The sequence below is a fragment of the Struthio camelus genome, chromosome 3 (assembly GCF_040807025.1).
Source record: "Struthio camelus isolate bStrCam1 chromosome 3, bStrCam1.hap1, whole genome shotgun sequence".
Lineage (NCBI taxonomy): Eukaryota > Metazoa > Chordata > Aves > Struthioniformes > Struthionidae > Struthio > Struthio camelus.
The window spans coordinates 104,891,613-104,916,566 of record NC_090944.1 but is presented as its reverse complement, the minus strand read 5'-3'; the positions used below and the strand labels follow the sequence as shown (position 1 = coordinate 104,916,566).

At 46.9% G+C, this 24,954-nt stretch overlaps 1 protein-coding gene across 4 annotated transcripts in view; it reads left to right on the top strand.

Moving 5' to 3' along the window:
- Positions 1 to 24,954, top strand: part of MDGA1 (MAM domain containing glycosylphosphatidylinositol anchor 1) — a 150,528-nt gene that overhangs the window by 30,185 nt on the left and 95,389 nt on the right. For 3 of the 4 annotated variants that reach the window (XM_068939538.1, XM_068939539.1, XM_068939540.1), the window contains exons 2-3: positions 19,893 to 20,032; positions 22,974 to 23,148. In XM_068939538.1, coding sequence (XP_068795639.1) covers positions 19,893 to 20,032; positions 22,974 to 23,148 — 315 coding nt within the window. The remainder of the gene's footprint in view (positions 1 to 19,892; positions 20,033 to 22,973; positions 23,149 to 24,954) is intronic. The other variant, XM_068939541.1, reaches the window with a different exon arrangement.

The following is a 24,954-nucleotide window of genomic DNA, read 5'->3' as shown; positions in this document are numbered from 1 at the left end:
ATAAGCTGTGGTCTTCCGGTGTCTTCTCAGTTTGGGTGCCTTGGCTGTGTCAGGGCCTGGCCAACATCTAGAGTGGAGCTGGGAAGGATGCAATAGCGATTTGTGCAGCTAGTCCTTCAAGAGAGGTGCAGGACGGCAGCTGGATGACGCAGGCTGTCAGAGTGGTCACAGGTGGGGCAGCAGGGAGCCCTTGAACTCCATCATGAGTTTGCAGTGATGGGTCCCAACTAGAAGAGCCTGGCTCCGTGTGGGCAGTCCTGAATGTACAAAGAGGTGCTCAATCCCTGCTTGGGAAGAAAACACTTAATAAAGCTCTCTCTTGTCTAAGCTGAAAAAATCTCCAGCCCTCCTGTTTGTTCTCCTATAGATCAGCAGAGCCAAGGCGGCACCTTTTGTGTACGTGCTCTTGGCAGTAACAGCTCCTCTGCCTAGACTCCTTTACTCCCTAGAAAGAGGAATAGGTTCAGGTTTCCAGGTACCTGGCCAGATTTTCTGTTTTAAGTTCATTTCCACCTGACCTAAGGTACAATCCCATGTGTTTTGATTATAAATAGACATAAATGAAGAATTGCTTTGGCCCTGTGAGAATTAGAACAGCCTCTTTTTGCCAATCTGTGCCTGTATGTAAATGCACGCACACATCCCCTCTTCCCTGGACAAATCCCTGTGATCCCTGCTAAGCATAGTGTATCTACTCCAAACATGCCTGCAACCCTTAACAATACTCCCCCTAACATACCTGAACAGATGTACCTATTGCCCATATGAACATGTATTTGTGCCTGGCAGCACATAGTCCTCTCCCTTGCACTCCCATATTTTATTCTATTTGGAGACAAACTTCCCTGCTCTGCTTGCAGTGGTGCTGCTCAGCTCTCCCTCGTACCAGCCTTTGCTCTTACATATATTCATAGTTCCTCACAAACTGCATGCTTCAGATGAGTGAACGGTAGTAGGTGTGCTGCAGGATATCTGTTGTACAAAGGTTGCCGTTCATTCAGGCTCAGCCCACTGCTGGCACCCTGGCCTTCAGGAGGTTGTGAGGTGGGGAAGAGCGCTTTCAGGGTTTCATCAGACTTTTCCTTGAGGACGTGCAGAGCAAGAAAGATTTTTGTAGCCACTGAAAATCTGCAGTTCTTCCATGGGTTCTTTGTGGAAAGTCTCGAGGTGACAGGACCTGAATATTCTGAACGCCAGTTGGCTGTAGTTGGATGTTAGCATGTGCTTACTTTACTGAAATAGGCTTTGCTAGACGGATTTCTAAAAATTGTGACATTCAAGGACTGGAAAGCTGCGAATTCCAAAATTTGAGGTGACTTGACTGGTGTTAGTCAGATTGCTGTCTACATTCGGACCATCCCTTTTAGTGTTGTGCCTCAATGTGATTGACAGTTGGGTCGGTATAAATCCAGCGCACTTTTCTTTACCTCAGGGCTTCTGTTTAAAGAACCATGTTAGTGTGAGATCAAATGCAGGCCTGTGCCACTCTGGAGAGGGGTGGAGAACTAAGTTACTTTTTATTTGTGGTCATTAAAGACCAGAAAGAGTTGTTCCCCTCCACCCCCCAGCAGTTCTGGCCACATTCCAACCTAGGTAATTATATTTTGCTTCCCTAATTCCCTCTGAAACATCAAATCAGTTTAGACTGCTTTTTCCCTTTCTAGCCTAAGCAATGAGATAATGTTCCTGTGCCCTGTTAACTAGCTGTGTTCCACCTCAGAGGAAGCTGCATTTTATTGCTGATAGAGGCGGCCCCTCTCCCCCCACCTGTGTACTTGTCAAGCCCTTTTGGTATGACAAATGCTATAGAAATGTGAGATAAAGTAAGTTCTCATAGCCAGGGTGCCTGACATCTCTGCTCTGCTAAAGGCAAGTTGCAGAAGGTGCTGAATTCTTACTTGTTCTGCAACATGTGCCGGCTGCCTTGGATGATTTTGATAAGAGTAACATGCTCTACAGGAGTGCAGATGGGGAAGCGGTGCTGCTTGTATTTCAGCAGTGCAAATGCCACTTGGAGTAACAGGCTGCAAAAGAGACAAGAGATAAAGACTGTGGAAGTGGAGGGCAGCGGGCATGACACAGGCAATTATGAGCTGCAATACGGGGAGGTGGAGGTGTTTAAGACAGGTCTTCCTAAGGGCTCCCTGCTGCATATGTGCACCCAGTTTTCTATGGTGCACTTCTCGGGAGAGCAGCTGGTGATGCTAATCCTCTGCCCTTACCAGTCTTGTGTAGCAAAGAGCATCTTCCGCTGAAACACGCCCTATCTAACACCTCCCCTGTAAAACCGAGGAAGAGGAGGGGGCATTTGGCTTGATCCTCTACACTGGGCGGAGAGAAGAAAAGAGGATGGAGACTGCCCCACAAACTCTGCATTCCTGTTGAGTCTCAAAGTAGTCAGTGCAAAGGTGGATGGTTTCTTCGGACTGAAAAATGAGTACTATGTGGAGCCTGTTACATTAAGAGAGGTAGTTGCTGAGCTTCCTACCCCCCAACCCTTGCGGACTCCTCGAATTTCTGTGGCCTTTGCTGTGGTCGTGTCATTGGTTTCCCACCATTACTCACACTCCTATGTAGAGAGAGGACAAGTCTCTTCCCTGCTGTGGTGGTGTATGAAGCCCAACTAAGACTGTGGATAATCATGCCCATTATTATAATACTTAGTGTGAATTCAGATCCCCTTGGGCCTTCAGGTGATTAATAAAAATAATCATAACAAGCGTGTTACAAAACAGATGCTTTTGGGTGCTATCTTTCTACCCTTTCATAAGCTCTCTGTCCATTGGGGACAACTGGCTGAATGTCAGGGAAAGCTCCCTGATGTGAAGATCAAAGCAGCTGTGGAACTGCCTCTCCCGACCCCTTAGAGCTTGATCAGCCCTGTCCCTGTGGAGCAGGCTCTGGGGAAGACTTGCTGGCAGGTACTGCAGGACTCTGTAATGTGTGTGATTACTTGAGCTGCTTCTGTAGCTCCTCTGACTGTTGCTGTTGGTCCATTTACCCATGGAAAGTGTATGTCTATGCATACCTATGCAGGGTAAAACCAGCATCATTTTTATCTCTTTGGTTATGGCCAGAAAGAATTGGCACCATGAGAAGGAATGTAAGCAAATGCAGTAAATCAGAACAAAGCCTGATGAACAAATCAGGCTTATGAAAAAATCTGTGTGATTTGGACATCCTATTGGTTTTGGAGTCTGCTGGGGAGCCGCTGCTGCAGCCTGCGTGTGCGCAAAGGCAGGATAGCCCCTGCCTCTACTACTGTGATAGAAGGGCATGTGAGGTGAGAACTTGGTCACACGGAGCATCTAGGGGGCTCTTTTGTTCAATGCATATGCAGGGGGTATTGAGGAGGTACTCAGTCTCAGCATCTGCTGTGCTGGGCAGAAAGCTGGTGTGCAAGCAGGTAAAGCAATTGTTAGCAGTTTTCCTTCCCTGTTGAGAACTGTTCTTCAAGAGATTCTCCAAAGGCTTCTCTGTCTCCATTGCACATGGAAGTGGCTGCCTTTGCAGTGCAGCTACTTCTGCAGCCATATTTTCTGGGATTTAGTGGAAAGCTGGCCTGGCTTGGACTGGTGTTGCAGAGTGTACCTTGCTGTTTGGGGGCCTGTCATTGCAGATGCTGTCTAATGACACTTTGTGCCTTCCAGCCCAGTTTTTTGAGTGTGCTTTCACTCTTTATCCCTCACCTTACCTGAAAAGATGAGTACTGCTCCTTCAGGCTAAAGGCTGAAGCAGTAGCCATCCTGTTACGATGGATACCATGTTCTTCAGCTTGCTTTACGTAGGCTGTGTCCCTGAACAGTTCCTAGAGAGCCACGGGCTCGGTGGCTATCCACCTGGATGATATTTGAACTCCAGACCTTGAAATGACAGACTCCTTATCTCAGTCCTTGGAGGCAGTGTGTGATCTGGGGCTGGGATGGAAAGAAAATGACTCATTTCTCGATTTTTAAACCACTCAGTCTTTGCTGTTAGCTTTATAACTTACTAGTTGCTCGATGGCAGCAGGTAAGTGATGCTGTGTTATGCTGAAAGCCTATTGTGCTAAGCACTGGTTGAACACAGAACAAGAACATGCCTTGAAGAATTTATGGAAAGGGAAGAGGCACAAGTGGACGCTTTGGAGATTTGGGAGCACAAGCAACCAAGAGGTGATTTGGTCTGCTGCAAAAGACAGTGGTCTCCATCAGTGATCAGTCTCACAAAGCTGATACTGCTAATTTTACCCTCGAGCGAGTGGCTGTTGCTGTGCAGGGCTGCTAAGCTGCCTGTGCTCTGGGGGACTTGCATCCTGTACTGCCAAATGAGTGAGATTTCTGTACTCCTCCAGGCTAGTGACTGGAGACCAGGGACTTGGGTGTATGGGAGTGCGGGCCTACTGGATGGGTTTCCAGCTTTTCTTTGGTGTTGTCCTCAGCAGCGCAGGGTCCTTGAGCATGCTTGTGCCCAATTGCTCCCCATCCGTACAGTTGCACAGGCAATGGTTGTTGTTTAATGGGGGGGGAGGGGGGCGGCGGCTAGGCTGCTGCTGCCTTGTTTGGTATTCTTAACTGCAGTGTGAGTTTGTCTGGGGAACCTAAGAGTTCTAGTTAACCGATATCAACTTTAAGGTTAATGCACGTTTATTGCCAAGAGCCAGAAAATATTTGGCACTATCTTGGAGACTGATGGTATCAGGCTTAATTAATGGTGAGCAGGCTGTATCCCCACATGCATCTGGCCCCACCTCCTTATCCTTTCTACCAGCATCGTCTTAAATTTGTTTTTAATTATTTTTATTAAGTGTCGCACAGAACAGTAAAGCCCACATCAGATTACTGAGGATATTAATCCTTTGCACTTCTCCAACACATTTCGTGCAATGATGGAGGATTGTTTTACAAATATTAATTATGAAGCTTCATAACCCCCCTGTGAAGAAGGCAATAACCACAGTAATACTTAGCACTTATACAGTGCTTTGCATCTTCAACATGTTGTACGAGCAATAAGCTTTAAAATACCTTGTGCAACAAGGTAGTGTGATTATTCAAATGACGCATGGGGAGACAAAGGTATACCAAGAGGAGAATGTGCTTGCCGAGGTCACAAATCAAGTCAATTACTTACTACCACTCACTGAAGTTTATTCTCAGTTTCTGAATTTCTCTCCCAAGCTGTCTTTTTTCAATTTGTTATAGCTGAGCAATGAAATATGAGAGATGTATAGAGTGAATGCCATGAACCGAAGAACAGAAGGTCCATCTAACAGAGCTTAAAATACAAAATCCCACATCTCCTTGGTGGAGTCGGGGTAGTTGGGCAGAATAACTTTGTGGTTTGCAAATGGCTGTGCAGATCTCCTTGTTATCAGTGCTAGACGGTGACCGGTGGTTTGGAACATATCTGCTGCTGCAAGTGGATTCCTTATACTTTTAAGGAATAGTTTTCCTGCTATTTCAGTTGGCTCCCTACCCCTGTCGTTGGCAGGCAACCACAGAAAAAGCACGACTGATAACTGAACTTGTTGTTCGCTGTGTGTTTTAGGATGTAATCAAATAGGGACAGAAGCTTGAAGGCTTGTTCACTGTAATACGTGATTCAGGGGCTCCTTTCTGGGTGCTCCGCAACACACATGCTCACTGGACTGTAGAAGAGGAGCAGCCCCTGGCCCACCCATTGCTGGAACAAGGCAAGACTTCTTTCTTCCCCCCTGATTCACAAGCTTGTCCAGGCCAGCTCCTGTCTCTCCAGATGAGGGGTAGCAAACACATTTTCCCAGATTCAGCTGGTTCTTGGTTGCTCCAGCAATGCAATTTATTACAGAAGTAAGCTTTTGTCATGCTGGGCTTTGGAATACGCCAAGATAAACGTGCTGCCCGTCTCAATACATCAAGCTAACGATGCCTCGGTAATTATTGACAAGTCTCATGGGACAAATGCCAGGAAATAGTTTCATGATCCTTCTCAGCCCATAAACTGGTGGGCTCCCGGGGAACTACATTCCTCCTGGGCATAACCAAACGTATAGTCTTTCCCCTGTGCATGGAGATGCCCAGGGCTGAAGCAGCAAGGTGAAATCAATATTAATGAAAGGAAAAATACAGTGTAATTTTTCACCCTAAGAGAGGGGCTGGTCTGGGTGACGTAGTAGGTCCCTTTCAGTAACTACAGCCTGCGTTCCTGTACGTGGGGAAAGCTGCTGTGGTGGATCTGTTCTTAGGGGGTACTGGTTACGGCAAAATCAGAATATGCTGAAACTCAGTGCCAAACTAACTTTTAGAAGGTAAACCATTTCCTTCTATTCTCTGAATCGTGCTGAAATATCTGTCTGATGGGCAACCTATTGCCCAAGAGACTTGCCCTCTAGGGGATGGCGGTTCGCTTTTGCACGCTACAGAGGTTCGAGCAAGCGTGTGTTTTGGTAGGCTGTGCCTCTTTCCCTTTTCAAATGATTTCTTTTATTTCCAGTGGAAAGTTCACTGTCTAATTTTGTGTTAGTTTCTGTCTGAGGATGTTCTGCAGCAGGCTGGGTTGGCTTAGAACTTAAAACAGGTCAGTTTAGGATTTTGGTTTTCTTAGGAATTTTCTTTCTGTCCCCCTTCAGGGACTAAGGGACTAACTTGTTCTCCATGGGATGGTCTGCTCTATATCATTCCACAGACAGCCGAAGGCCCAGGATTGTTTTAAATAAAACCATATTTCTTAGTAAAATCAAGAGAACATCAAATGAACCTGAGGGGATAAGCGATTTTAAAATATGCTGAGGTCTTAGCCTGCCCCTGGCCTTGCCAAAGTAGGCCAAAGCCTTTTCACTTGCAGAAGAGAGAGTCTGAGAACAAAAGTCTTTAAAGAGCTTGCCTCTTCAGACATGTTTCCTCTTAAAGGCTAGTGCCTGTCAGCAATTCGGTCTCTCAGGGCTTCATTTCCTTAGTGTCAAAGATCTTACTTTCTTTGCAAACCTGTCAGCTAGACCCTGACTACTTTAATGTGACCACATTGATCCCGGAATTCCCAGTTGTGCAAGCATCTCAACAATAGCGTTTGCACAAGTGCATGATCTCAGACAGAGAATTCAGCTCTGTCCCCAGCCCCTGGGCAGTCAGCCAGCTGAGAAATTGTTTTAAACACTGCCTTATATGCATTAGTACTTCCCCAATTTCCTCTGCAAGTCTCTGATGTTTCAAATGATCTTTTGGCTCTGCGCAGATGCTGAGTAACAAATTCATAACCTTGCGTTGCGGAAGTTTTGCTCCGAAGTTCACTGCTGTCAGTCTCTCACCAGGGAACAGCCGTACCAGCATGAGCCTGTCTTGCCTCTCTTTATCTGTCTTTCAGTTATAAAGTAATTAGATTCCTCTGCCAAACTCCTTACTAGTCCATTTTCCTTCTTCCTTCTTTTTTCCTGCTCCCTAAATAGATAAATTGTTTGCATTTATGCAACTGTTTGTCAGAATAAACTCCAGCAGCCTCTCCACGGCGCAGCAATGCCAGAACTACTTTCATTTTGCAGGGGCTGAGGAATACTCCTGAGACCAACAGCTGGCTCTTTGGTTGAGGAGAGCTCTTTGCAACAGAGTGGCCCAAAGCCCTCCTTCCCGTTTTCAGGACCAGTCTTGCAGTTGGTTAATCACATATACCCCCAAACAGTGTCCTTAGTTATACTGAGAATAGCTGCAGTGGAAGGCTTGCTACAGAAGGCCAGAGCAGCTAAGTAGGTGCTGAAGAGACTGAAAACAGACCTATACTTCATCATTTCTGAGGAATTCTAGAGATGCGACTTGTCTACTGGGAATTTGTTCCCCCCATCGCCTCCTACGGCCCCTGAGCAACAAGCAGCAGGATACTGGGCTGAAGAGTGCCTGCCTAGGAGAAGCAGCGTGGCCAGAGGTGCTACACAGCTGGAGAGGAGTGGATGGAAAATCTATTAAAGGGAAACAATGCAAACTGTTTATTACAATGTCAAGGATGTTCCACTGCGTGAACAGCGTGTGGCGGAAGTGGAGAGACAGAAAATGCTCGCTGTGCGCAGAGAGCTGTATGGGCTGAGGAGGGCTCCATCCACGCTGTGTCTTAGCTGCTGGCAAGGGGTGCCTGAGTCGAAGCGGGTTGTGAATGACCCTACTCTAGCATTTGTGTGCAGGGGAGGAGAGGGGAGTAAAGTAGGAGTTCCTGCATCAGGATTCCCCCCCAGCTTAAAATGAGTCATGAAATATAATGGCCTGACTCTGAGACGTGCACCACTGCCCTCTCCTGTGTGCACGGAGGGATGCTGAATGTGAGCAAGGATGACTGATAAACACGTCTGTCGCTTCTGGCTGGGGCAGAGGGACCAGTGCTCTGCCTCCACCCATGGGCCTGAAGCCCCTGGGTGACCACTGCATGTGGGGACACCCACTGCATGTGGGGACACCCACTGCCAGGAATTCCTGCCTGGCAGCTTTAAAGCAGTGACTTGGTGCTTTGTGGAGGTGCAAGTGGCAGCCCTGCTGTTAGGGATGAGCTTAACTTTGCATGTAAATGGAGGATTCAGTCTCTTTGTTATGTGTGGGGAAAAAATGCAGCTTCCCTGTACAGAATTACAGTGCTTGCTCTTCGCTCAAAGAATGAATTTACAGAGACTTTACAAGTCAATCCATTAATGGGCTTGAATTAAGATTAATTTCTTGAAAGTGTCCTCAGTAAGGAATTTAGCATTTGTCAGTCTTTTTTCTTTGTCTGGAATTAAGTTAATGAATAGCACAGGCTCTTCAAACATGGTGTGTAATTAAAATTCATTGAAAGCTTATGTCTAGGCTAAATTTGAAGAAAATAGGTTGTAATTAAACAAAGTTATTAACAGTTACTATATCTAATTATTGTGACTACATGGTTCTGCTTAAGGTCAGGTGGGAGATCGTTATCCCGAACTCAAACACATGCAGGAGTTGCAATGAGAACTAATTAAGATAGGAGACATGCACGGTTAAAACACTCCAAATAATGCCAGCTCTCTGCAGTTGCGATGCCATACAACAGCAGCGTTATGACTAAGATGCATTACCTCCTATGGCTCCAGACTAGATGATATTGGGATGTTTAAGGATATTGTACATGTTCCCTCTCTCTCTCAACCTTTGGCATAACGAACAGGAGAGGAATAATGTGTTTCCTTACCCTGCCGTGTCTGGAGTTCTTTTTTTCAGTGTAAACTTAACTGAATTTCCTGGGTTAGTTATTCTTACCCCAGGGAATAATTGCGAGATTCCTCTGTCATTTGTAACTTTAAATCAGTTACATGCGCTTGTCTCTTTTAACTCTATTTACACCTGATTGCATGTCTTACAATGAGAAAGCAGAATGCCTCTGTGTCCCTATCTGCATTGTGTTAACCCGAATGCCAGCTGCCAACGGTGATACTTTTTGCAGGCAAAGATTTTTTTCCTCTGCCCCTCCTTTCTTTCCCCTCCGTCTTTATTAGCAGAAGAGCAGAAGGGAGAGAAAACAAAGAACTGACAAAGATAAATACACTCTGTGAATCAAAGCCTCTGGAAATGCTTCTGTCGGTTAGTTACCTTCCTAGCAAGAGTGGGAGTTTTGTACAAAATTTCCCTTGAACTGTTCCCTCCCCTGCTTAGAAAAATGCCAAGGAACTTGGACAAGAGCATTTTAAATGGCATCTATCTAGCACTCCTTTGTTGCCTATTTTGCTACAGCTAATTAAAAGAGAAAAGCTTTTTAATATTTAAGCACCATTAACTCGACTGAATTATTAAATGTCAATTTGCATTATGTGCATAAAAGGATCAATAAACAAAGAGAATAAAACAATGGAGATGGCTGGGGTTAGGGAGATGTCAGCTCCTCTTATCGGAACCAGAGGGAATTGCTCGCTTGGCTGCCGGGTTGCGGTTATTAATTATTGGCATTTGAGAGGGAAAGAACTGGGGACTCTTCACACCAAAGGCCTTGCAGGGATGTAGAAGATGCTGTCAAGATAAAATACTATGTGGCTCGATTTCCAGGGGTCTTGCACAGCCTCAGTTGCCTCAGCTTTGCTGACAATTTGTGGACATTTCCTTGCTGTGCTCCCTCCTCCTCTGGGGTGGAGTTGAGCTGTCGTATTTGCTTTTTCATCTCTAGGCCGTTTTGTTTGCTGCCGTTAGTCTTTGGGCTCGAGTTACCTGTGCGGCAGAAAAACAAGATGGGAGAAAATCCAGTGGAAATCAGTTTTCCTTTAATAAACCCTTCGGACCTGTGCAAGAAGTTTGCTTCTGCCACTCCTTGTGAACGTGAATTTAGTGCTGTATTAGGCAGCCTTGGAGGCTGAAGGATGACCTTTGCCTTTTAAGGCCCTAGACTGGAATGAGGAGGTGAGGAGGTGAGGGATTGATCCCTGGCTGTGCTTCAGCCTTGCAGTCTGACAATGGATGTGCCATTTTGTTTCTTTAGCTTCCCCAGTTGGCAGTGCGCAACAGCAGCGTTTCCCCACGTGATAGTGCTGCTTGAGGATAAAAGTGTCAGTGTTTTGTGAGGGGCTGTACAGGAAACTGTGAGCATAGAGGTGCTATATCATGAGCAACACCCCCATCTGTAATCCTGCTTTTGCAGGGAGCTGATAAGCACCTGTCAGAGGGGTACCAAGTCCCCACTGTCCCTTTCGTCCTTGGCATCTCTGCCAAGGTTGCCAGTGAGTGCTTGTGTTGGGGTCTGTCCTGTGGTTGCCTATCCCCTAGCTTGAGCCTGAGACCTGACCTTGAATAGCTGCTGTACTTTCATCCGCGCGGAAGCAGCTTTGCTTGCTGGTGACCTGGGGTGCCTTTGGGCCTGGGTACCACTGGGCTTAGAGCTTTGAATAGAGACAGAGGTACGCTTTCCCTGCTGCTTGCCACTTTTCGGTAGCAAAATTAGATTTTAAATATTTGAATTAAGGGTAACATTTGTGCTTCTAGTTCTTTCTAACTGTGACAAGAACAAAATGGAGATTTTCAGCATTCAGTGTTTTAGTATCTTGCCTGCTGCTCTTCTCACCCTCTTATTCCCACAGCAATCTCCCACCCCCTCCATTTCATGACTGAAATAGCCTTTCACTTTCTGCAGAGGTTGGGAATAGCAGCAAGTAAATACGGCCATTTGTTGAATCTTTCCTCTCTTACGTGGAAGAAATGTTTGCTCTGCCATCAGGGTGCGATTGCCCACACGTCCCTAAGCTGGCTTTGAACTAGCTAGATTGGGCCTTGGAAGCAGCAGAGCCGTGACGGGTGAGAATTTAGCATAGGTTAAGCGTCTTGAGTATTTATCCAATTTCTCAGATGGGCTTTGTGGTCTGCACCAAGCTCTGCCTCTGCAGAAGCTCTTCTGACAAAGTGAAGTCTGCAGAAGAGCTGGAGCACCAGCTGGTCAAAGGCCAAAGTGCCCTGCTTCCCTCACGCCCCTACCAGGTGCCCATCTTCTGGGGCAGCAGCACTGAACGTGCAACACTCCCTTTACTCCTTCGAATAGAGAAGTCCTCTCCTTGGACAGCTCTTCCACTCCTTCTAATGTTCACCAGACCCCAGTTTCTACCTAAGCACTGAGAGTCCAGACCTCAAGGTTTAGCTTATTGACCAGCATCAGCTGGCTTTTCCTGGAACTATTCCAATTCCTTCCCTTCTGAGTTAGTCTGCCCTGATTGCGTACTAGTTTGTCCTTCCTTCCCTTCGTTATCTGTTGTTTTTAATACACTGGATGCTTGAGTCTGTCTCTGTCTTCCTGTGATTCCAGAAATGGTTTTAGCACATGGTTGAGACTTGGGTGAAGTCCTCATTTGGTCCTTAGTGAAGTCTGGAGCGTTCTCTGTTCGTCCTGCCAGCCAGGGAATCACGTTCGAAACCAGTCCATCTGCCGTTCCCTCTTTTCGTGATTCAGCAGCCGCAGCTGTTGCCTGATGCTTTTTTCCCTTTTGATATGAAAAGGAGCCCGTAGTTATCCATTGATTGGAGTTCAGGCACCTTTGTTGCTAGTCTAGTTGACAGATGATTAGCAAATAGATACCTTTTTCTTCCTTTTGAAGGGATGAAGAGTCTGTGTTGTGCTCTCCTTTCATCTCCTATGTTAAATGGTCCAGCAGTAAAACAACAGCTGAGTTTCAAAGTGTGCAGTTTTCTAGATCTGTGCGCTTAGGCCTCTTTGTTGAAAAGTCACTGCTGTACCAAAGTGGCTTAAAATAGAAAAAGGGAAAGGAAATGGAACGAGCAGTGCCGACAGTGACTTTGGGAATGAGCCGATCTTGAATTCAGGGAAGAGAGGAGAGAGGCAAAACCCTTGGGATCACTTGAGCAGTGCACGTTTGCTTACAAAGGCTGTTAGGTCCTGGGGATATTGTCTGTTGAACTCTGCTACCTGCACTGGCAAGTGCATCATGTAGCGCCTCTGTGGGGTGGAGGGTAGTTTTCCTGGCTGAGTCTGGATGTGCAGCTTCAGTCAGTCATCTGTGCTGGGAGGGAGGCGTGAGAACAGCGAACAAGAAAGCCTGAGATGTCTGAAGAGCAGGTCCCTTGTGCTGCGGTCCAAGTCAGCTCTTAGAGGTTGGCCCTGGTGCCCAGCTGGCTGGTTGGGGCTGCCTGGAGCCTGAAGGCAATGGCAGCCCAGGCCCCGGTGCAGTGCGTGCTGGAAGCTGCGAGCACGAGGGCTTATGAAAGGCAGGAGGGTCAGCAGGTTTTCTGGAAACCTGTAACCGTCCATGCTCCTCCGGAGGGTCATGGTTGTGGGGGACACCTGGGCATGAGCTCAAATGTCTGGAGAGCCTGGTGCGGGTCTGCATAGGAAGACTGCAGATCAAATGGGCCAAGGAGCCTGATGCTGGCCTGTCCTTTGGGGAGGCTAGTCCCACAGCGAGCAGGCAGGATAAGCAAATGTCTGTGCTGTCCACGTCCAGCAGAATTCCTCTATTCACAGGCCTTTCTTTTGACCAGAGTGTTTCACTGTCAGATATTTTACCCGCTGTCGAACAAACCACTTTGTGGCCTCTGAAAGAGGGGGTGCCTGATTTCTCCTCCAAGCTCCTAGTCTGGCTTTCATTTTTTCCATAAAATGCTGAGGAGCTTTAAGTAGCAACCAAACTAGAAATGAGTTTTTAAGTGCAATAATTTGAGCAGCCAGCTTGGCAGGATCACCTCACCTGCGTGTGGCTCTGCGGCTCATTGGGTTACGCATCAAGATACAGGCGTATAGCTCAGACTCTGAGGTTGATAGAGTGGAAAGCAGGTTGGGAGCAATGATAGGGTTTCTTTCTTACATATCATGAGACATAATTGTTTTTTTCTTCTTTTCCTAACGAAAACTGGAAGCTCCCAGGATAGTGTGACTGAACTGCAGGCTCTGACTGCCACCATATCTGGAGCTGCTAAAACTTTGAATGCAACCTGCCTTGTGTTGCTGGCATTAAATTCATCTGCACAAATCCCACTCAGACGTGAGCTAGGCAGTGATGCTAAATTAATGCTGGTGTAATGCTATGATATAACAGCTATCCCTTGATATCTACAAACAAAAATCTGCTGATGGATTTTGCTCTGTAGTTTGACACTTTGCAGTTAGGTGAACCTATGTGAGAAAACTTTGGAAACACCTAGGAAACCAAGATCCTAGGCAGGGGGCGGGGGGGTATTGGTATGATCTGATGGCTCTGACGTTTCTCTAACATGCACAATACCCTCTTTAGTTTTAAACTGAAAGAAGGTCTTGGGTGCAGCTATCAGTTGATGGTGAGTGTATCTGATTCTTCACACGATTTTGTTGTTTGGAGTTTTTCTAAAGGAAACAAAATTGTAAAGATGCGTCAAGGAAATGACATTGATAATTAAATAAAAAAATTATTTTAAGGCTATGCAAATCATCCAGTTGAGCTTGGTACAAGGTAGCTCTGTTTCTGGAGATACCGCCACTGAGAGGTGCAATTATATAGTCTTGATCTAGTCCAATTCAAAAAAATCTGGTTTTTTTGTGTTTTTTTTAAGTAGTTAAGTTTCATGCTCTGTGATTGCATTCCACGTTTCTGTGATTTCTCTGTGCACTTCCCATCAAAAATTATTTTTTTTCCTCCCTGCTCAAGAGTGCTATGGAGTGTTGTGTAGGGTTAGATGTGGTTGCTTTACATATGTTTCTATTGCGAGTGGATTAATGTTAATGTTTTAATCATGACCAATGTATAAATACCAAAGGAATCAAAGGCATTTTGCTGCTGAAATATGACATGAACCTTGCTACAAACTTAAGCCAGAAGTCCAGTAAGAGAATTGTTTTTATCATACGTGGTTTGGACTGCAGAGAGTATGTGGACGCACAGGGAGCAGAGAGGAGCCTCAGCGGAGATAGATCTTGCTTGGGGTTGTAAAACCAGTGTCAGCATGTAGGGAGGGCTTCCTATCAGCTTTTGCTTTGGGATAGTCTTGTGATAGTGCAGAGTCACCCAGGCAACATAGTGTGTTGGAAGAGTCAATAGGAGGAGCTTAGGCAAGAGAGAGAAATCTTAGGCACGGTGAAGGAGTGACCAGAAGGCTTAGAGCAAGGAGCGGGAGGAGACCCTGGGAGCAGAGACGTGCTTCACTCTTCAAGGCTATCCTAGAGGGCTTCTGCACCGTGCACCTCTTTCCTATGCAGCTAGCCTGGCTCTGTTTTAAAGGCTTGAGCCCAAGCCCAAGCAGGCTGAGTGGCTGCAGGCTGCTTCAGGTGGGGGAGGTCCCCTGCAGGGCTCTGCCCCCGGCCAGTGTCTATGGACTCTCTGTCTCAGTGGGGCTCTTCCTCCAGAGGTTGGTGGTGGCCAAGGTGCAGAGGAGGCCATAGCAACCCAGCAGTGTGTTTGGAAAGGGGTACTGATGGCGACAGGGATTCCCGTGCCAGACCACGCGAAGACATCAGGTGCCTAGTTCAGTTACGCCCGCCACTGCCGCCTCCTCTCTTCCTCGGCTAGTGTGTGTGTATTAGCTCTGCTGATAGGTATGGATGATCTTCAGCCATTAATGTGCTATTGATCCATAGCCCTCCTGACAGTGTTAACGGACACTGATTGTGTATTATTATTTCCATGATCAGCCTGAAGCTGGAGTGAATTTTCCTTTTCAAATGGTCTGTTGATATCATGCCCAGCATTGTGGGCTGGGGGTGGCCTGATTATTTGTTTTGTTAAAATTCTCAGTGGAGGTGGCCTTCATCCACAACAGCAATCAAGGAGACCAGGGTGTTTGTCACAAATGGGTGAACAGGGACGGGGAATGGTTCTGGCTTCTTTGCCTAATTTATGGACAAAAGAGGTTGCTGTATAATTATATCAGGTGCATCAGAGAGCATCCCTTGCCTTGTGAAACGAGACAGTTGGTTAAGCCTGAGGAAGAGGGAGGGCTTCAGGTACAGCATCCCTCTCTCCCCACCACATAGTGGCTGGGATGCTCTTGTTTGTGTGTGTAACCTGCTCCAAGTATGTTTTTGACACCTGTCATTCTTGTATCTGTCTCACCACCCTCTCTTTGAAAGAGTTCTCATCATTGTAGATGAGAGGGATCTCATAGTAGAGATGGGATCTCAAGCTCAAAAAATGAATTGGGTAAACTGTGAACCACATATAGATTTTTTCCAGTCTACTCCAGAAGATAGTTTCTCTCTCCTTTTCTGCATTTTAATAGTATTAGCAACCTGTAAGTACAGGAGTCTCATAAACTTTCCAGATTATGATAACAGTAACATTGTGCGGTACATTGCTCTGGGAATAAAGTTATTTTATCCTTTCCAGTTTCCTTCTGTTTTAATGTGTAGATATGTCGTGTGACAACACAGTTGGAAATCTCACTGTAGACAAAAGTGCATTGCAGGCCAGCCCTTTTAGGGGACAGGCTGCATGTTCAGAGGCTGATTTTTTTTTTTTTTTTTTCCTCTCAGAAAGCAATTGACTCTGGATATTTGGTTGCCCAGTTGCTCTGGAGCAGAGCAGTTTGTGTTGGGAGCCTTCCCTAAGCTGATCTCCCACCTGGAGGTGGAGGTGATGATGCATCTGTCCCTGAAAATGTTGGGGGTAAGGGGAAAGGTAGGGAACAACCTGGCCTGTCCCTCCCCCCCACCCCGAGGTCATCAGAGGTCTTTCTTTTGAGTGTGTTTGGGGGTTTGCTGATCCAAAGGATCAGGCTGAGAGGGATCCTGCCTCAGCAAAATTTAGCAAGGCAGGTAGTATCTGTGCAAGGCTCATTCTCAGTGGAGCACTGCTGAGAACAGCTAGGATTACTGTTTCCATTTCAACCACATGGCCTCACACTTCAACCTTTCTTGTCCTTCCTGAGGGACTTGCGTGAAACTGTTTACTCTGACAGGCATGGATCTGCCATTCTGTTGTGCTGGCAGCATGCAAACTATCTGCGTGCTGAAATCCTCCAGGAGACCTGGGATGATGTCAAACAATAACGTATTCTTTCTGTTCAAGCACGTTGCAAGTGCAATCAATCCTCGTCTGTAATATGGTATTAGGTGACTTTCCCAGTCTTTCTGTATGTTATGGCAGGCTGAGCTTGGAGCCAAGACCACCTGGAGTCCTCTCCTGTGATTTAATGTGTTCCCTTAAGAGCCAGGTCGGTCCTTTGCTCAGCCCGTCCCACTCTGCTCATGTCAAGTAGTAACCAAAGGCAGAGTTTCCTTAGACTCCTATTCATCTACCTGAGCGCTTTTTTCTGCAGGACAACTGCAGGCGTTCTGAGCTCCCTTTTGAGAGACTTGGGTTCAAATGGGGTTTAAGGCACAGATAAAATGAGTCCTGTTCTTGCTGGGGATCCAGTGCTCTGATTGCAAGAGAGATGCTACAGCTTGATGAGTAGTGGAGATTCACTTACAGTGATGTCTGCTTCCTATGAATACAGCTGAAGGTCCTGCTAAAGGTAACAAAAGTAAATTTTGGAAACATCTGTGAATGATACTAGACATATATAGCTTTGCCTTTAAACTTCAAGGCAGCCCAATGGAGCCAGGGAGAATTTGGGAGGGGAGGGCATACTGACATGTGACATAAGACAAAATTATGATAGAGGACATATCCTTAGGGTTGTAGTTTTGCTGTAGACTAGTGCTGTATAATGCTTCGTACCACAAAATGAGGGTTAGTTTGAATTATATTTCTACCAAACCCAGAAAGGCAACAATGATGATGAAGCATTTTGGCACTGGAATGGTAGCAGAAAACCTTCAACTCTTGTAATGCTGAACTTCATGGTTTTGCTGTGGAGTTTCCCTATCTAGAACAGCCTTTAGGCAGGTGGCAGGAGAGGGTTAAACAAGACAGCATGTGGGGTACAGCAGAGCAACTTAGGGAAATATTTAACTGGGAGTGAGAGCAGCAGATAAAAATTCTAGTTCTCCGTGGGGTAGCTGGAAATTAGCTTTTGCAGCAAGGTCCTGTTTGCAAAGGGAGCATAGAGGCACCAGCCAGCAAACGCAATGCAGAGAAGTTGAAGAGAGTTAATAGGAGCTTTGCTGTTGCAGGGTCCAGGACCCCACTGAAGTACAGACAGCACATGTCAAGGGGCAGATGTGGTACAAGATGGGAAGGGATGGAGTCTCTCTTTTAATCATAAAGCATTTTCGGCATTACGAACTGGGCCACAGCACTGTGAGGGATGCTCTGCACAGTGCGTGTGGGGTAGAGGTGTGATGACAGGTCTGCAGAGAGCAGATCCAAGGGTTGAGACAGCACAATGAGGGACTATCGTCTGGATTAAGGGATATTGGCAAAGGTTATACAGGCATATGACTTTCTCCTCTGCCCTGTTTGTTTGATGAGCTTACATGCTGGTTTCTCTTGATAAGTCACTATTTGACTTCAATTCAAATGCATAAACGTACTGTATATTATACACACACACACACACACACACACACACACACACTCCTACATATATGCACATATATGTATGCATGCCCATATATAGGTTTCTGCTTGCTCCTTTCTTCTTGTATGTTCAACAGGAATCTGCTGCCTGCCAGGCAGGGGAAGGTCTCTCATCTGCTCAGGCCTCTCAGTGAAGCTTTGTCTGTCGGTTTCAGTATTTCATGGTGATCACGTGACGGCAGGCATGTTCCTGGGAGCCCTGCAGATGGTGAAGGCAGGAGAGGCTGAGGGATTCCTCTGTGTTTGTGCGATCATATTGTTCCAGTAAACACACTGCTTCTGTTTTTGTTCCAGTAAACACACTGCTTCTGTTTATCATCCAAACTGTTGACTATAAGCCTACAGTGATTTTGCCAATGAAGTGCCACCAAGCTGGAAGGACAGAAGGGTGTGAAAAGAGGGAGGGAGTAGCTTGCTGCATACCCGGTGCTCTTGCCCAGGTGCTTGGCGGCTGTCACTGGCAGGGGAGCCCTGGCAGCAAAGGCAGCTTGCTGCCCTTTAGCCCTGCAGCTGCTCTGCATCGCTGCTGCTCGGTCGGCACGTCGCAGCGACACCAGTTTACGCAGGCTGACCTCAAGGGCAGATCTCCTCCACTGCTCAAGCCAAACTCGCCCTGGGTCTACGCTGCTGCTGGCTTAGACCAGTGTAAATCTGAGCACTTCTCTTTCCCAGGTGACTGTTTAGAGCAGTTTTGTCATCCCTATGTCTCTTAAAAAAAAAAAAAAAAAAAAAGAAAGAAAGAAAAAAGTCCTTGAAGCTCAACTAACCTTGAGGAAAAAATAGGTATTTGGTTCAGCTTTAACAGGTTGTGCAAAACTCGTGCTTGGTTCAGAAGACTTACTAACGCTCTTTCTTTTAAACCCTTTAATCATCTCCTCTGTGGCTTGTTGATTTGCATTGTATTTCACTAATGGGAACTAGAGCTGTGACACTAGAGTCACCTGGAAGCATTGTAGCAAGACAGGGAAGTATATCCCAGGAGACTCTCACTGAGGTACCAATTCCTATATGCATTTCTCTGTTCCTTGAAGTGCGACTAGAGTTTTCCCCTTGAACAAGCACAGGTGTCCCACTGGGCTGCACTATCACCTTCAATATATCACAGCTGCTCTGGTGATCACATGAACACTTTTGCAATAAGGAGCCAAGGGCTGTTCGTGTGGGCTTCCAGAGCTGGGGCGCTCTTTTTTTTTTTTTTTTTTTTTCCTCCTTTATAAAATCCTATTCTCTGAGAGATTGTCTTTCCCTGTTGTTGGTCAGGGCTTCAGTGGAACGTAGCTGTTGTTTTGGGGCATGAAGCTTTTCAGCTTTGCTCTGGGAACTTTCTTTTCATGTACTTTTCCACTGCACTGGTCTCTGCTCATTTTTCTGGCTGGTTTGGCAGTAACTGGGCTCAGGTTAGAGTCCCATCAGGAGCAAAGAGCCCCGGAGAATATGGTTCCCCTGCTGCTTCAGAGGCTGTTCCCTCTGGGTCAGGACTGAGATATGTTGCTTTGTAGTTTGGGGAAGACTTGTGTTTTCTGCCGTGTGTGCTATGACTGTTCTAGGGAAGCATGCCAAGAGCCATACAAAGCTTCGAGGCCCTTTCTGACATGGCTCAGTAGTTATCTTGGCCCCCTGCAATGTAAATCGTACTCATCAGATCTGTTTAGACAGGCACAGAGCAGCTGTGTATCCTTGAGAGGGATGAGAGCAGGGGAGTCTCTGTTCCCAGCCTGTACAGGATGGACTCACAGAAGAGCTCCATATTCTGCTCTTCGGTCCCTAGAGCTGCTAATCCCAATAGGACTAAAAGTTTTAAAACAGCAGTTGATATCAGCTGCTCAGCAGATGAAGAGAATAGCTCAGATTTCCATCCTGTGGCACTTTTGTGTCTCTCACACCTAGCGTTGTCTGTTTTTTATCTCCCCTGTCTGGCTCAGGAGTCTACTCTTCCACCCTGCCATGAGAGCCAACCACCCCGGTCAGTGGGTGAAAGGGGCTGGGGTGCTGCTTGTTTCCCTCTTTACCTCTTCTTCCCTTTCTGCAGCTCCTGCTCAGGCCCAAATCATCCATGCTGGGCAAGCATGTGTAGTGAAGGAGGACAACATCAGCGAACGTGTTTACACGATTCGGGAGGGGGACACACTGGTCCTGCAGTGTCTGGTCACAGGACACCCCCGGCCACAGGTAAGCTTTCAGTCTCGCCTGTCACTCATGCTCCCCACGTCTCTACTCTCACCATGTAGAGGAGAATTGCAGGCAGCATGGTTGCCCGGCGTGTTGGAGTTGGCTCCCTCTTTCACTCTTTCTGGGCTCCTTACCAGGTTCTGCAGCACAAAAGCTGGGTTTATTGCCCTGTAGTGGCTGCAGCATGAAAAGAGACTAGAAGTCCTTTAAAGCAATACGGTGGGTAGAGATGCCCTATAGCACATGCACTAACAATTTAAACTATGAAGTAGCAAGCTTTGCTTTTGTGGAATATGATCTCAGGGACCTACCAAGAGTTTCTTGTGGTCTTCAGTACGTGGAGTCCTAAGACGGCCAGAAACCAAGGCTGAACCCACTGTACAAACCACCCTCCGACCTTTATACCTCTCTCTACAAAGCAGGCACAGCCTGATCAGGGATAGAGCAGGCTTCCCCCACAGGCTGGCCTTCAGAGTTGATCCTTCATGGTCCATCTGTCTATTAGTTGCTCTGGATGTGAACGCGGTGGGAATCTGCTTAGGGGAATTTGGGAAGTTGTCTGTAGTGCACTTGACTGAGCTGTGCATAGAATCCCTTGGTCACTGCTTTATTGCCACTGACCAGAGGCAGATTCAAGCTTGCAGCGCTGGATATGTCTGCTCTGTGGTCAAAGTCACAACTCACTGAAGTGGTATGGAGTTGAGCATGGCTAACTGCTGCAGCCCTTCCCCAGGGTTCCCAGCGGGTTGCATAGCCTCAAGCCTGTGCAGTGACCTCCCCACCCTTCAGCTAGGTAAGCAGCCTGGTTCAATGCTAGTGTGGAGATGTCTGTAGAGATGCTGGAGCCGAGCATGTGTCTGTCCACTCTGGGACAGAGTATGGTAGGAGCAGCAGCTGGCACACAGGGTAAGGTTGGATGTGCCAGAATACGCCCAAGGGAGCCAGCCACAATACGTGTGCCTTCTTGGCCCCCTTCCCCAAGCCTGCCAGTCAAAGACATTTGTGGTGAGAAGCCATACATCTGCATACGCCAATCATCCCCTCCATGGACTTGCTTGCGAGAAGCTACCTGGCTAAGAAGAGATGATAAAGGAGAGGGAGAGAGACTCAGCCAGCAGAACTGGAAATGGATTATCCATCAAAGCATATCCTAGATATCTTAGAAACAATAAAAAGGAAATGATCTGAGCCAGGCTAGCCAGGATGATCAACCTAGGCCTGTGACAGTGATAGGTTGAGGATGGCTGTCTACAGCAGAAACAAGAAACACAGAAGGGCTGGCCCTTCCCGAGGATGTTGAGAGTGTGGGAAGATGCAGGCAGGTCATGGGGATTCAAGCCTGGAGCAGCAGAAGAGATTGCTGGAGCAGATCTGATGCAGACAGTATGGTAGTGAGCGACACTGTGGTTTTTTCATTGCCCAGACGCTCCTGGGAACATCAGAGTGTGGAGCCACACATGACCATGGAGGCTGGAGCCGGCTCGTGTAAAACGTGGCATGTGTCCTATCTCTGCTCTCCTTCCTCATAGATAGATTACTCCCCTAACAAAACTTTTCTCCTAAACTTGTTTTAGTCTTCTTTTCCCTTCTATCAGCCAGTCATTAAAGCTTGAGAATGTGGCCAAAATACTTAAATGAGATTGAAATTGAAAAGATGAAAGAGCTGAATGAAGTGTCCTTGTGAACAGGAGAATCTGAGAGACTTGGGGCCTTCAGATAATTTTATATTAAGCCTACAAAGGCTAAATAAATACATGGTCATTAGCTGAGAGAATCTTCTCAGCCTGGTGCTCTGGGAATGGGATGTAGACACCCTTGCTTCTTCTAGAGCATCAGCATCAGTCAGATGATGGCAGTTAGCTTTAAATGAAGGCTGGGGTGGGGTCAGGGCATCTGCTTCTTCTCGTCTGTGGCCAGCATTGAAAGAAAATCCATCTCCTTTTTGTTTTCTGATCTTGCTGGATCTTAGTCCCAGAAACTAGACGGCACTGATGTGGGAGACAACCAGAGTCATCAGCCCTGAGAAAGGAGGCAGCTGATATAGGAGATCACTGGGCTAAGAAAAGCCATCTCTCTCTTTCGTCGTCTGGGCTGCAGAAAATGACAAGAGAAGCCTGTCTTGCCACTGCTCAGGCTGTACCTCTTTACAGACATGAGAATAACAGTTCAATATTTAAGCATGGTGTTCTCTTGCCACCATTCACCATCAAATACTGTGTGACTGTGTTGGCCCCCCAAGCCAGGATCTCAAGACTAAAACATATGACGTAATGCAAAGAATGCAAAATAGTCCAAAATCTGAAGGGATTTTTTATTTTCTTTTTCTGCGTCTTTAAGAAAAAGCAAAGTAAAAGCTTGTGCCCTGCAAAAGGATGACTTACAAAAGTAACACACACGGTTTCCTTAGGGGAAGGGGCAAGAGCAATAGCAACTGCAGTTGTACCTCTTACCTGGGGAGGCAAACAGCTGAAGTAGCCTTGTTATCCAGAGAGGCAAAAGGGCGCTGAGTGAAGTGCAGTAAAAGCTCTGTAGCTATGAGCTGAGGTCTGTTGTAGATTCATGGCTTATTGACTATACGGGCTACTGAGGCTTAATGCTGAAACTCCTGTGCTCTGCAGGTGGTGGTATTAAACTAAGTTGCTGGGTTTATGGGACCAGAGCTGGAGTGATAACTGTGCAGTGTGTGTCTGGTTGAATTAGGGAGCTTTTGTGGACATTAGGACATGCGGGTTGGTGATGGCTGAGAATTGACAGCTGGTGTATCGAGACATAATGAGATCAGCAGTTGAACTTGGGTAAGGTCTGGCAGTAATAGGCTTTAGGGTCTATTTGTGTGAGTTCTGGGGAGGAAGAGAAAAGGAGAAAAGGGAGTGCTGCTGTCCCCTGGGAACTCGAGTTTGTGTTGCTGATAGCTTGCAGTTCTCTCATTCTCTTCCTGCAGGTGAGGTGGACCAAAACCGCCGGCAGTGCCTCGGACAAATTCCAAGAGACGTCAGTGCTTAACGAGACCCTTCGGATTGAGAAGATTCAAAGGCTGCAAGGGGGCCGCTATTACTGTAAAGCAGAAAATGGGGTTGGGGTCCCTGCCATCAAGTCCATTCGAGTAGATGTGCAGTGTAAGTCGTTTAGTGGCAACCCAGACCTTCCCACAGTTCTACTGCGTGTCTCTGCCTCGCTGCGGGGCTGGCAGGGAGCTGCGTTGCCCTAGCACCATGCATACCCAATTCAGGAGCAAAGGGACCAGTGTGAGGTCGCCAGGGTCCGTCTCCCCTAAGGGGCTAGGTCTGCCTAAAGAAAAAGATGGCTTTGCCTGTCCATGCAAACCGCTTTTATCTATATACTGTTATCCCTGCTGCTGCTAGGGATTCCTGGCACTTGTTTGGGGTGTAGTGTTGTATATGGCTTCCAGTTTTTTTAATCTCCATATTGAAACTGGCTTGCTCTGCTCTTTGAAATCAGCAGCACCTCGAATGCCTGGAGCGCTCCTGAAACCATTGTCCTGCTCCCAGTAATGCCACCTCTGCAGGACAGTGAAAATAGAGTAAAAGATTTTGGGATGCACCTGGGGAGGCTGAGTTGTGAATAAGTAAAGATGAAAGAAGCTCTGAGGACCTCTTGGTTTTAGCAGTGACCCAAATGTTTCTTTGCCTGGTTGTGTTGCCTCTCTCTCTTGTGCCCTGGAAATGCCCTTAGTGGCTCTCCGTCTTGCCATGGATCCCATGTTTTGAAGGTCTCTCATGCTGAATTAACGTTTATTTTTGGGCAGTTGTGTCCAAAAGGGAGGAAAATTAAGCTTGTCCAGTACCTTCATATTAGAAGGAATCAAAGATCTAATGTTTAGGCCACTTTTGAGGAGACATGGGAAAGATTACCAATCTACTCATTGTCTGTGGCTATCAGCTACTGCAGTTTTCTACAACCCTGGTAGCACCAAATGCACCTGCTCACTGTACTGCAAGGGTCTTGCCATCAAGAGGGTGATGATAAAATGATAAGAAGTATTACAAAAAAGCTGGAACTCTCCTTTCATCCCCATCCATTCCCCAAAATCCTTCTAGCAAGCCTGTCTTCTGTGCTGAGATGCTCTGTGGGTATCTCTCAGCAGAGCAACCTCCAGGTTTCATAGCCCAGGTACCTGTCTGGGCAGAGTTTTGCTGGCAACGACTGCTGCCTGACTGGTTCCTCCTGGGCCCGCTGTCTAGCCCTGAGATGTGAGATAGTGTGTTCAGGCAAAGTGCTGCCTTCAGTTTAGATTTTGTGACCTTCCCAAAGTACCCCATAGATTTGAACATCCTCGGGCTTTGGTAGACTCATGATCCACAGTTGCATTTTGTGGCTTGGAGAGGCTGCCCTCTGTGTTGATTTTTAGCATATCTTTTTCTTCCTTGCTCTGTACTCTTGCCCTATCCTTTGTTGGAGGCAGTGTAGTATGAGTTCAATCCTACAGTCCAGGAATAAAGATTGCTTCAACTGCAGCTCATGACACATTGGATAGGATGAGCATTTCTTCATGGACATTGGGTAGGTCTGTTCTGAGGAGTCCTGACACCCACCTGGATTTGATTGTCTTCTCCACCCGTTCCTTCTCTTGCCTATGCTGGAAGCATTTGATTGCTCTCCATTGCAAAAGGAACTTACTTTTCTTAGTCCTCAGCATGGCACCTTGCCAGGGCCTATGTCTCTAGGAACAAGACTGTGGCCTGAATCTCTCTTTATGTGCTGTGGGCAGTCCCATTGCTTCTGGGGTGCAGACTGGAGCTAGAGCGATGTAGCGTCCCATGGTCCCTTGTGCAGCTCTGACCTGTAGAACTATGGGGTGGCCAAGGGTTTTCTCATACTAACATCTACTCTGCAGATGGACTTGGTAATGCACCTCTGTTCTGCTCGCTTGGTTTTTGGGGAGGAGAGTCTGTTTTCTGCTA